The 13,535-nt window shown below is 34.2% G+C and overlaps 1 protein-coding gene across 1 annotated transcript in view; it reads right to left on the reverse strand.

Annotated features, from left to right (window-relative positions):
• Positions 1 to 13,535, reverse strand: part of LOC138695250 (calponin homology domain-containing protein DDB_G0272472-like) — a 227,161-nt gene that overhangs the window by 39,616 nt on the left and 174,010 nt on the right. The window contains exon 8 of the mRNA XM_069819718.1: positions 5,080 to 5,121. Coding sequence (XP_069675819.1) covers positions 5,080 to 5,121 — 42 coding nt within the window. The remainder of the gene's footprint in view (positions 1 to 5,079; positions 5,122 to 13,535) is intronic.

Genomic DNA, 13,535 nt, shown 5'->3' on the forward strand with positions numbered 1-13,535 from the left:
TAATGAATTTTAAGAAAGACAAATAATGACAACATTTGAAATTCCCAACACAAAGCTTCGAATATAAATTTATAAAGTACAAAAATAATATTGATAGTTTTGTGTCCAGGGGATGTTTGTGGGAGTGCAGAACTGGAGGAGGGAGGTAGTGTTAGAAACCACTCGGCATCGTGTGCAGCACAAGTTTAATTGCTAAAGACACAATGATACATCTCAACATAGTGCAGTGCTGCTTCCACAGTAAGCATACAAATTACACCACACACCGTGGCGCGACGCCACATGCTCATTTCTTACAACTAAAAATATTCCTTTTTCCACCAAAATTTTCGACTATTATCATTTGTAACTAATGGAGTTTGCGGTCTTTCACAATGAAAGCACTACAAAGCCCAAGTTTAAAAACAAGATTAAGTATTATAATATATGGACTTTTAAATACAACTTATAACAAGAATAGATTTTACTTTGGGCTTCTTGCAACAACTTAACATTTGACACAGTTTTACATGACGTACATTTGTTTACTGCGACGCCTAGTACTGTCATATACCCATGATATCTTAAATGCTTATTTGTCTGTTAATGGAAAGCACTAATATCAAGCCATCATCAACACAATATGCAGAGAGACGGGAAAATATAATACATGCTTGCTATTATTTAATAAATTTAACTTGTAAATGACGAGACGTTCGCCCTTTCGATTTTAACCTATGACTAATTTCGCAGCAGCGCATTTTGCAAGAAGAAATGCACCTTTAATAATGATTCACTCCAAAATAAATCATTTAATATGTTTCACTTTCACGATATAAACTAATTTTAGAAATACGTAAAGAATAAAACGATAATTAGAGCCTATTTTCTGTGGGTTCACATTTATTTAGTAATTTTTTAAAGCTCTTATCTATTTATAAAAAAAAAGTGTACTGCACTGAATGTGCAAAATCATCTGTGATGTCATGTAAGCATAAAATATGAACAAAATTCAACTAAAAGTAACTTCTAAGTGTAGACGAAGAGACAGCCACACAACGTTCCAGAAAAGGAACTTTTTCGAAAACTGGGGATAATAAAAATGAAAATGTCGAAAATCATTTCCTTGCCCTGATGAAGTACATAGAATTATTACACATATATTCTCCTTCAACAAAAATTGCTTGAATTGTGTAAATAATATCATACAAGGTACTGCGAAGTTATAAGACAATTTTGAATACAATTCTTTAATTATATTTGTTCGATTTCTTGTGTAATCCACTGAACCTTATTGATATCTACATTGCAGAAATGTGATCGTACGTACCTTAAAGTTTTCACGTCATATTATAATTAAAATCAAAGCTTATGTCCTTATACAACTTTGGAAAGTTAAGATCTATGTCCTTATACAGTCTGGAAAGTTAAGATCTATGTCCTCATACAAGTTTGGAAAGTCAAGATCTATGTCCTTTATACAAGTTTGGAAAGTTAAGATCTATGTCCTCATACAAGTTTGGAAAGTTAAGATCTATGTCCTCATACAAGTTTGGAAAATTAAGATGTATGTCCTTATACAAGTTTGGAAAGTTAATATCTATGTCCTCATACAAGTTTGGAAAGTTAAGATCTACATCCTTATACAAGTTTGGAAAGTTAAGATCCATGTCCTTATACAAGTTTGGAAAGCTAAGATCTATGTCCTTACAAGTTTGGAAAGTTAAGATCTACATCCTTATACAAGTTTGGAAAGTTAAGATTTATGTCCCTACAGGTTTGGAAAGTTAAGATCCATGTTCTTATACAAGTTTGGAAAGCTAAGATCTACGTCTTTACAAGTTTGGAAAGTTAAGATCTCCAGTAATTAAGGGGATGCGCTACTAAAAATAGTCAAATTTTGACAATTGCGCTTAAAAATTCACGGTTTCATGAGGAGTATTTTCGTGAAAATTTTACCTCAATATTTTAATCATAAGTATAATTTTATATAATTTGGTACAAGTTGTGTTAATGCACGAGTTACGCGTAACCAAAAATTTCAATTTAATCATCTCATAAAAGAAATTTTGTATGTTTTCAATGACAAGTATTCATTTTATTTCTCAGTAGTTAAAGTTAGTGAGATGAAACTTGGCGAAGTTATTCAATAATATCTCTGTTGTGAAATGCAACATTTGAATGGCTGTATTCATGATAGTTTTATTGCTAGAGAATTATACTTGAATATACATGGACATGCATTAAAACATTGCAAGATAACAGATATAACTGTCACAATTCAATTACAAACTGGTTATGATTACGTGTTCAAATATGGCCGAAATAGAGTAACACTTTTAAAGTACTCAGCACTTACAAATAATTCTGAATACATAGATAATTTATTGTTTCTCTACGGCAGAGAAGCTAAATGAAAGTTTTATATCAAAATACTTATCTTTTTCCTCACTTCGTATAATGGCGGAACAAATGAAATTTCAGACATTTTATTTCATAATACTGTAAAGTCCAGTAAAAAGCAGTGCCATCTATAAAGTTGTAATTCGTAGTCATACAAGAATGAATTCTCTTTGAAAAGATAAACACATATAGGACTAATTTATATGTAGCTTATATTTTTAGAACCGTATCGGACTGTAATTCTATTTCAAGTTAAAGCTCGCCATACCATGCATTTCGAAAGAAATAGAATAATCTTCAGTGTTATTTAATGCGAAGAAAATGTGGCTTTTCATGTCTTGGAACAATAAAGAGATGACATCTCAAATATACACCATAGCATCAGAGGTAACAAGAATACAGAACATCTATGATGGTAACAGATGGGGATGAAAAAATTGCGGCCATTTTACTTCCCATATGAAAAACAAAATGCACTTCAGAGTCTTTGTGAAGTAATGAAAAGAAGATACCCTTGCCTCGAGTGGATGTCGAATCCGTGATCTTAAAGGTAATATTCAGTAGCTTTAAGACTGATATAACTCAGCTCTATGACAGATATTTCGTGTTCAAACTAAAAATGTGTTACGATTTCGTAAAACATAAAAGTAGTTTATGAAATTAAATTTAAATGCTTACAATACTTTTGCGGTACTTGGTTAAAATCTATACATGAAATGTTTCATAGGTTAAAATATTGTGGACAGAACGTCTCGGAAATATTTCAAATATAAAAGAAGCTTGTTTTATAAATTTCACATATACACACAGAATGAGAAGCTATTTGACAAACAGGGAGAACAAAGGAACGCGATAGCAAAGGAAAGTAGGCCATTTGAGCAATAATATTGCTATTTATGTTTATCCGTGACGTGCAATACTCCATTTCAAGTAAAAAATAAGAGAAGGCGATGTCTTTTATTCAGTCCAAATTTTATAGACCTAGTTCTTCGCGCCAAGAAACAACTTCATGTAGTATCGTGCTATATTTTGTATATCTTACAAAAATCATGAATCATACTTTCGACGCTCATCTCTTTAAAGCGTCGTTCACTTGACAGTAATATTTCCAACACTTGTAAAAGTTATTCAAGTTAAATTACACGTACAAGAAAAACAAGCATTTCAGATCTGGAATCATAGCTTGGTTTTCAAACTCTACTGAAGTGAGTTAACTGACTTAATACGCATACAAATTCTGTGTACTATACCAACTTTTGTGTGGAGGTTATTAAAAGATTTTCAAAACAAAGAATCTGTTTTAAATGTGTCTGCCTAGCTGACACCATATATTATTAATAAAAATACAGATATTTCACAAATTATTTATATTCCGTATATTCTCCTTTATTGAAGTTAAATTTATCTTCATATCATAGACTTAAATGGAAAAAAAAACTACTTCTTTAATTAGGAGAAAAACTTCCAATAGAAACAAACTAGGCCTGCATTGAAGATCAGTTTTCATTCATCTCTCATAACTGCAGCATCACATAGCAGTGAATATAAAATAAATAAAGATAAGCATTGTTGTCATCTTCATTTAATATTTCTATCATAAGCGTAGAAATACTAAGAATTATCCTGAAATTATTATCAATTCAACGAAAAAGGAAGCACAAATGAATGATATTGAAAATTTGCACATTATAGTACACTATTTCAATTGGATGAGATCGAAACAATGAATGGAAAATGGTTACAAATTTTCGCATCGTAGAGAAATTTTAAAATTTCATAATTTTCTTACTCGTATGTGCGAAATAATCGTCTACAAATTATTATTATTATTATTATTATTATTATTATTATACATTACATAATGTTTTCCTTGTAAAAAAACAGACACCCGCGGTAGTACAGAATCTGAAGCATATTAAAATCGTTAAAATGATTAATTTAATGTATGAATATTTTAAGTTTTGTGAAATTTTTGTTGGAAATTATAAGCGATTTCAGTTGGAAGAACTCACATTGCTACAGAACAGATAAAAATAATAACAAAAATGAAAATTTTACACATTCAAATGGTGTAATGGTATAATAATTTGTCACTGTTTGGAAGAAAGTTTTTGGGAGCCATATTATGCGCAAGATGGCTGCTTCCCATCCTGTGGGTGCGAATATTTTAACGATTAAGCAAGCATGTCTGGACTGCAACAATAGATAAACTACTTCAAAGTTTTAATTCTATAAAATATACAAATCACCTACTCACAACATTCATCTCTCTGGCTATTCATAGCCCTTTTCTCAATTGTTTAGGTTATGTAAACAGAATTCCTACAATGTGTGTGTATGTGTGTGTGTGCAAATTAACAATTCTTATTTTAAAATAAGGGACGCCTTCTTAAATCAAGGCTAATATCGGGTACAGCTACAAAGAGGTTTACCTTTAATTGAAACAATTAATATGGAATCATGTCACTCAAGATTTCCCCGAACCCTTCTTGAATAGAAATATTATGTATATATTTCACTCGAATTGTCCACGTTATGGATGCTGGATGCTCCACAATACCAACAATTCGTCTGAAATTGTGTGTGGAATCTTCAAGATAGATGTGACTGCAATCTGGCTCGTCGCGCGTGCATCGAGATATCGATAGTTTCGTTGTCGATACCGACTATTTCTGTTATGGTTTACGTAATACTTACGTCATCGCTGGAGCCTCTTTCCTCTTGAGAACTAGGTGTGGTCTAAACAATCAAACAAACAGCAAACGAAAGTCATTCCGCCTTAACAAACTAGAAACAGTCCATGCCCGTTCACAATACCGCACCCTGTGGATTTCTGGACAAAATATGGGGCGACTGGGCTCCAATTTCAATATAATTTACATATTTTAATTTTAATGATGCCTAAAATAAAGAACTGCTGTGGTGAAAACAAGTTTGTAGCAGCAAAATATATCTCTGGAGACTTTCTCTAGTACAATTTTGGCAGTGGAAAAGAACATTTTAGAATTAAGAAGACCTAATTATTCTTATTTTTTATTATTTTTGAGGACAGTATTTCCTTCAACAGTGTTTAACTTATGAAAATATACTCATATTATTTTCAAAACATTTCTCAAATAAGACAAATGACAGTGCAAAAGAAATTTTAAGTTGAACATATAAGAATACTGAATAGTTGTGACGATTTTATGTAACGTAGTATTGTCAAAAAAGAAAATTGACAAAATAGAAATCTTATTAATCTTTGATTTTCTTGATTCTTCCTTGAGATTATGTATCGTTCAACAATAACACTTTTTAAATACCTGCATGCTTCCTAAAATATCTAAATAAGTGCAAAACACAGCAATTATACAAAATGTATGTCAGTGAAAATTTATTTTTTTAATTATTTTGAATTACATTACTCATTGTTAATACTTCTAGAATGAAAATATAATATGGGTCCTACAAACGGATAACAAACTGTTTGAAATATTATTAATTGGAACTTTCACAGGAATATTTCAAATTTAATTTAAAAAAAAATACTAGTGATTATGTAAGATTGAGCTGAAAATGGCGGAGTTATTTTCAAAATATAATTTTAAATTTCTGCAAATAAATAAAATAACATAGTTGACTAACTATTTCGTGTATGTATATATTTGAGAAGTAGATAATGGTTCAGAGTTTGGACCAGAAATCTCGTTTGGACAACAATCTTCAACAATAAATAATGTGTAAGTATTTAAAACTTGTCAGTATCAAAATTTTGTTACACTAATCAATTTTGTAAAATTCCTTTGTGTGGAAATTTAAACGTGTGAAATAGAGAACATACTTTATGCAATCTAATATTACTTATTTTATGTTCGCATGAAATGCAATATTTTTTCCAAATTGACAGGGAATCTTCATTGGTAAGTCATATATATATATATATTTATTTATCATAATAATAGAGAGTACTCTCCATATAAGACGAATTCAGAATGTGGATAAATTACGTGAGGTTATCTAAGGCGGGGGAAGGGCGGGCATTGTGGTTGTGAACGGGCTCTAATCTACTGGGAGGGAAATCATATCATTTGGAGACATTATTTGCGTTGCAATTAATTTGTAAGTTATTCGATATACTACATTAATAAACATAACAAAACTGTGCGTTTAAGTAATAGAAGATTATAAAGAAAGGCTAATTTCTCATCATGCAGTTGTATAGAAGACGAAGTGACTCTGAGGCTGGTCCAAGTCTATGAAGATGGCCAGTTATGATAACCCTCTTCTCGCCTGATAAAGTTAGATTCAACCATCGATGCATCCTGTAGCTATAACACAGCGTAAAAAAGCCTTTAACTAGATCACATATGGGCAGGAAGAAGTACTCAAGATATAAATGACTGGACTTTCATATTTAAATAAAATTGTTGTCCCTGAACATTTCTTCTTCAACTTTGTCTTTGACATAATATTCAGCGTATTCCGAATCTCACCGGACCGGTGGGCATCAGTGACGTCACGCTGCAGCGAAATAGGAACAATACTGCAGGAAGGTTCAATAGCTATCATGGCGGCTGTACGAGTTGTTGTATGTTCTACGCTAGCAAGATTTTGCGAAATTTTCATACTGTCCTCTCCCTCAAAGAAAAGCGAGTACAAAGAATTTATTTCTTGAACAAGTAGTAATAACTGGTCCGTTGATATGGTCCGTCATTAGCCATTAATATACAGGGTTAGTTAAAAGTCCCGCACCACCTAAATAACTTTTGAAGCATACGGTTCAGTGACATGAAACTTGGTATGTGAGGATAATCATATACTAAGAACTTAATAATGGTATTACAGAGTTTTTTCTACTTCCGGTTTAACCGGAAGAAACTCCAACTCTCTTATTTTAAATGGAACACCCAATATATTTTTTATTTTTGAATAAAGCTCATTAAGAGATTTTCAAAAAGTACCCACACTCGATACTTCTGTACAAATTCAGTGTTGCTAAGTCAAGAAAACAGAAAAGTGTATCGAATATTAACATAATAAACGCACCACCTAAATAACTTTTGAAGCATACGGATCAGTGATATGAAACTTGGTATGTGAGGATAACCATATGCTAAGAACTCAATAATGGTATTACCGAGTTTTTTCTACTTCCGGAAGTAACTCCAACTCTCTTATTTTAAATGGAACACCCAACAGGGGAGAGTCGGGTAGTATCGGACATCGGGTAATATCGGACAGTGAGTTTCTTTCATCTACCACACGATGATAGTACCTGATTGACATGGCTACGTTTCTGTGATGTCGCATAGAGAAACGTAACCATGCCATTCAGGTACTACCATATGGTGGTAGACGAAAGAAACGCATTGTCCGATATTACCCGATGTCCGATATTACCCGACTCTCCCCTATATTTTTTTATTTTTGAATAAAGCTCATTAAGAGCTTTTCAAAAAGTACCCACACTCGATACTTCCGTACAAATTCAGTGTTGCTAAATAAAAATGGAAGTGGTGCAAGATATTCCTAAAGCCTGGTTAAATCATTCCTTAAATGGTTTCTATGATCGAGTGACACATTGTAAAGTAGCTGAGGGCTACCAATTTGAACACATAATTTGGAAGGTGAGCTAGCTTTAATTTGTTTTTGTTAAGAAAGGAGTATTTTTATTATTTTAATATTCGATACACTTTTCTGTCTTCTTGACTTAGCAACACTGAATTTGTACAGAAGTATCGAGTGTGCGTACTTTTTGAAAAGCTCTTAATGACCACTATTCAAAAATGAAAAAATATATTGGATATTCCATTTAAAATAAGAGAGTTGGAGTTACTTCCGGTTAAACTCGGTAATACCATTATTGAGTTCTTAGTATATGGTTATTCTCACATACTGTACCAAGTTTCATATCACTGAACCGTATGCTTCAAAAGTTATTTAGGTGGTGCGGGACTTTCAACTAACCCTGTATATATATTTTTTACGTTGTGCTCATTACACACAACCAGGGTTGGGCGAGTAAATTACCTGTACGTATTTTACGTGTAATTTACATGTAAAATACGTAATGTAGAAAACTATTTTATACACGGAGTAATAAACTAACATTTATTGAGTTTCAAAATCTAAACCGGTAATTATTATCAAAATAAGCAATTAACGAAGTGAGAATCTCTCGAGTCTCCTCGAGTCTGTACCAAAGGCCTTAGTCCCAGAAGCACTTCTTCTCCTCACAACTATGCAATCCGCAGGCCATGCTGTCAGTCTTAGAGAGCCACACTCCTTGCTTACGTCCACGTTCAGGTCACATCAGAAGCATCTTTCCGTGTTCAGTTATATCTTACGACTCGACAAGCTTCATGTTCATTCAAAGTACAGGAAAAGGAACGGTTGTGCAGCCTGATTTACAACTGAACGTGGATGTAACATAGCAGATGGGCCTTCCAAAGAGGCTTAACTGAATCTATCAATTTTATTAATTGTATTATAAATTAAGAGTTAGCCGACTGGGAGATGAGAATTCTCTCACATAATCTACTTCAAGATTTAATTTTTTTGTTGTTCCGTTTTCGAATTATTTTGTAAAATTGATCTTCCTCTAGTCTTCCAGTAAAGGCTGGTTCACAATAAGCCGGGAACGGAAACGACAACGAGAACGAAAACGGAAATAATGTTAAAATAAATGTATTTAAATGTGAGCGTTCACAATAGTTAATTGTGATATAGTTCGATAAATATTTTCAGTTTGTTAAGATGCATTGAATGAATGAATGAATGAATGAATGAATGAATGAATGAATGAATGAATGAATGAATGAATGAATGCTAGCCATAATGTCCCATGTTGGGCAAAGGCCTCCCGTGATGGGGGTAGAAGCCCCTTTACAGAGGTGGCTCATGAATACTCGCTTGATGAGCCAATCCAAGTGAGCTGATATAGTTGTCGTGGATACTGTCGTGAAATGGTTATTAACAATGATAAACTTTAACTAGTAAGATATATTACTATTATTTAATTATTTCAGATACTATTACAGTTAGTAAAATAATCATTATTCATTACAATGACATAGGAAGGAGCAGTTGTTATATTACGTCTATTTTCAAGAGATATTCTAGCTATAGCGTATAAGTACAAGTGAAATTAGAGATTTATTTTATTTTAGCTGTATCAACTACGATGACATTGGTGATAACGAGATGGTATTTGGCGAGATGAGGCCGAGGATTCGCCGTAGATTACCTGGAACTCACCTTACGGTTGGGGAAAACCTCGGAAAAAACCCAACCAAGTTATCAGCCCAAGTGGGGATCGAACCCGCTCCCGAGCGCAACTTCATACCGGCAGGCAAGCGCTTTAACCAACTGAGCCACGCCGGTGGCCTATAGTCAAGATAATCGTAGGATTCACCTTTCATATTCCTATTCCATATCGGAAATATAGTTCAAAAGTTCACTTTGAATGGGTGTCCACCAAGATGTCATTAAGCCTATAAGAAAGGGAGCAAAAAGAAATAAGAAAATGAGAGAAAAGGAGGGAGATTGAAATAATACAAGAGAAATAAGAGAACATACGAAAAGAAAGAATAAAAACAAAGCTAATAAAGGCTTGGAGGAATGGCGAAGAGAAAGAAGAAACAAAATAATGAAAAAGTGAAGGAAGAAAATAAACAGAAATAAAATGAGAAGAAGAGTAAAACAGAAAACGAAGTACAGAGGAAGAAAAGAGAAATTGGGAGAGAAGGAAACTGAATGTGAAAGAGAAATAAACAATACTTACTTACTGGCTTTTAAGGAACCCGGAGGTTCATTACCACCCTCACATAAGCCCGCCATTGGTCCCTATCCTGAGCAAGATTAATCCAGTCTCTACCATCATGTCCTACCTCCCTCAAATCCATTTTAATATTATCCTCCCATCTACGTCTCGGCCTCTCCAAAGATCTTTTCCCCTCTGGCCTCCCAATTAACACTCTATATGCATTTCTGGATTCGCCCATACGTGCTACATGCCCTGCCCATCTCAAACGTCTGGATTTAATGTTCCTAATTATGTCAGGTGAAGAATACAATGCGTGCAGCTCTGCGTTGTATAACTTTCTCCATTCTCCTGTAACTTCATCCCTCTTAGCCCCAAATATTTTCCTAAGAACCTTATTCTCAGAAACCCTCAATCTCTGTTCCTCTCTCAAAGCGAGAGTCCAAGTTTCACAGCCATACGGAACAACCGGTAATATAACTGTTTTATAAATTCTAACTTTCAGACTTTTTGACAACAGACTGGATGACAAAAGCTTTTCAACCGAATAATAACAGGCATTTCCCATATTTATTCTGTGTTTAATTTCCTCCCGAGTGTCATTTATATTTGTTACTGCCGCTCCAAGATATTTGAATTTTTCCACCTGAAATAAACAATAGAGGAAGAAAAAGAAATAGGGAAAAGCAGGAAGAGGCGAAAGAAAATTAAGAAGGAAATAAAGACTAGAATCTTGGTCAGCAGCTAAAGAGGAAAATGACGCAACAGAAAGAGAGTGACATGAGAAGACAAGATTATCCAGGAGTGAGAGGGGCAGAAGTTAGATAGTGCCAACGAATAATAAGTACATACACATACACAATGTTCTGCCCAGCATTCTCCAACCTTTCCTATTTTCTGTCTTCGTCTTAGTCTCCGTATATGATCCATATATATTAATGTTGTCTATCATCTGATATCTTATTCTGAACCGAACTCTTCTCCTGTTCACCATTCCTTACAGTGCATCCTAAAGTACGCAGTTTCTTCTCAGCCAGTGACACAATCAATTTCTTTTCCTCTTCCTGATCAGTTTCAGCATCATTCTTTCTTCACCCATTCTTGCCGACACAGTTTCATTTCTTATTCCGTCTGTCCATTTCACATGCTCCATCCTTCTCCATATCCACATTCAAAATGCTTCTATTCGCTTCACTTCATTTCACTCTAATGTCTATGTGTATGCTCCATACAAAGCCACACTTCACACAAAACACTTCACTAGTCTCTTCCTTAGTTATTTCTTTAGAGATCCGCAGAAGATGCCCCTTTTTGTATTAAAAGCATCTTTAGCCATTGCTATCCTCATTGGTTATAGTACACCCCAAGTATTTGAAGCCGTTCACGTGCTCTACTGCCTCATTTAGAATTTGCAAGTTTACCTTCTTTGTTTTTCTTTCTGTAATCATGGTCTTTGTCTTGTTTGTATTGATATTCATCCCATAGTGCTCAAAGCCATCATCTAGCTCCAGTAGCATATCCCTTAGTATCATCACCTCTTCTGCTAAAGGTGCCGTATCATCAGCAAATCTTGTGTACTTTATCCTTCCTCCTACTATCACACCTCCCATGTTCTGAAAACAGTTCTTCGCTAAATCCTCCAAGTAGATGTTGAACAGGGTATGTGATAAAAGTCATCCTTGTCTTAATCCTCTCCCTATTTCACTTCCTTCTGATATTTCTTCTCCTATCCTGACTTTGACTCGTTTCATAATATAAAGATTACTTAATAGCCTTCTCTCTTTCCAATCCACACCAATTTTCTTTGGAATCCCCATCAGTTTATTCTGTCAAAAGCCTTTTCTAGGTCTACAAATACTACCGTATCTATACTTCTTTATTCATCTCGAGGCATCTTTCGCCGATTGTTCGTAGCAGTCCAATTGCATATCTCGTAACTTTTTCTTTTCTGAAGCCAAACTGCTCTTCTTCCAACTGTTCTTTCATCTTAGAATATAAATGTCGATTTAGTATTCGCAGGAGATTCTTCGCCGAGTGTAATATCAGGCTAAACATCCTGAACTCACACTTCTTGGCATTATTTTTATTTGGTATTGGAAGCAACATTTTCTCCGTAAAATCTTCAGGGCATTCACCTTCCTCATATATTTAAGGGGCAAAAAAAAGTTGTAACTTAAGAGGTTGTTGCTTAAGTGGCAAAACACTGGCAAAGGAAAACGAAACATAAGTGATAAAGTAAAAATGGTTATGGTGTCTGGAAAGTGATAGTGATAGTTGTTTGGTTAATTGTCCGAAGACAGGTCTGAACCTCACAAGTGATATCAACAAGACACCACTTATGGGAGAACTAGGCTAGGAGATAATGGGGTAGGATGGCCAGCTACTTTCCCCCTCCATAGGAACTGTAATAAAGAAAAATAATAAAAAAAATGGAAAGGCGAGGAAATAATAATGGAAAAAGATGAGAAAGGTAATAGCCAGGGAGTGTTGAAAAGTAAGTAGTGAACCAACTTTAATAAGGGAAGTGAGAAAATAGTGCAGCGTTAAAATATACAATTAGATTAGTTGGAACAAGTGAACAGTAAACTTTAGTGATTCAAATGCCTGAATAAGATGGTCACTGCAGAAGAGTTGAATTTAATGTAAATAATGGTGGGATCTAGTAAATAATGAATAGTGAGGATCGAGTAAAGCCTGGTCCACAATAAACCGGGAACTAGAACCAGAACGAGAATGGGAAGCGGAGGACGTGAACGTGAAGATTTTTTGATTCACAATAAACCGAGAACGGAAACGACTATACATATCGATATGCATCAATAACGATATTTAAAGTCGATATTACTCTTTCTGATGTCATTTGTGTACAATTGACCAATGACAGCCAACATGAAAACAGGTTAAGAACTTCAAACTTTATGGCACGAAATATTTAAGAATTCAATTCAGGTGGTAATCTGATTCACATTACACGTAGCATGTATTGAAAGGAATTCTACTGAATTTCTTAGTTAACAAGCAATGGATGAAGAAGAAACTACCGGTACATCACGACTTCTTTGCTGTAAAATATATGACAACCAAATATCATTTGTTGACAACAAAATTAATATAGTAGGCTGTGATTGGAAACGAGAACGGCAAAGTTAAAACTTTGCCAATCTTCTCGTTTTCGTTCCCGGGCTCCGATAAGTTTCTCGTTAATTGTGAATGTTCATATTCAAATACAGGGTGATCCGTTTGAGTATGGATAAAATAAAAACACCGTAAAACATTTACTACTGCACTTTCTTTGTTGAAGCTTTGTGCATACAACACTGAAAGATGGGAAATTCCTCAGAGCTCAACATGACCCCCATTGCGCACCCTGCACAACTCATAACGGTGATGCAATTCAGCCCATGTCCGT

This window comes from Periplaneta americana, chromosome 1 (genome assembly GCF_040183065.1).
Source record: "Periplaneta americana isolate PAMFEO1 chromosome 1, P.americana_PAMFEO1_priV1, whole genome shotgun sequence".
Classification (NCBI taxonomy): Eukaryota; Metazoa; Arthropoda; class Insecta; order Blattodea; family Blattidae; genus Periplaneta; species Periplaneta americana.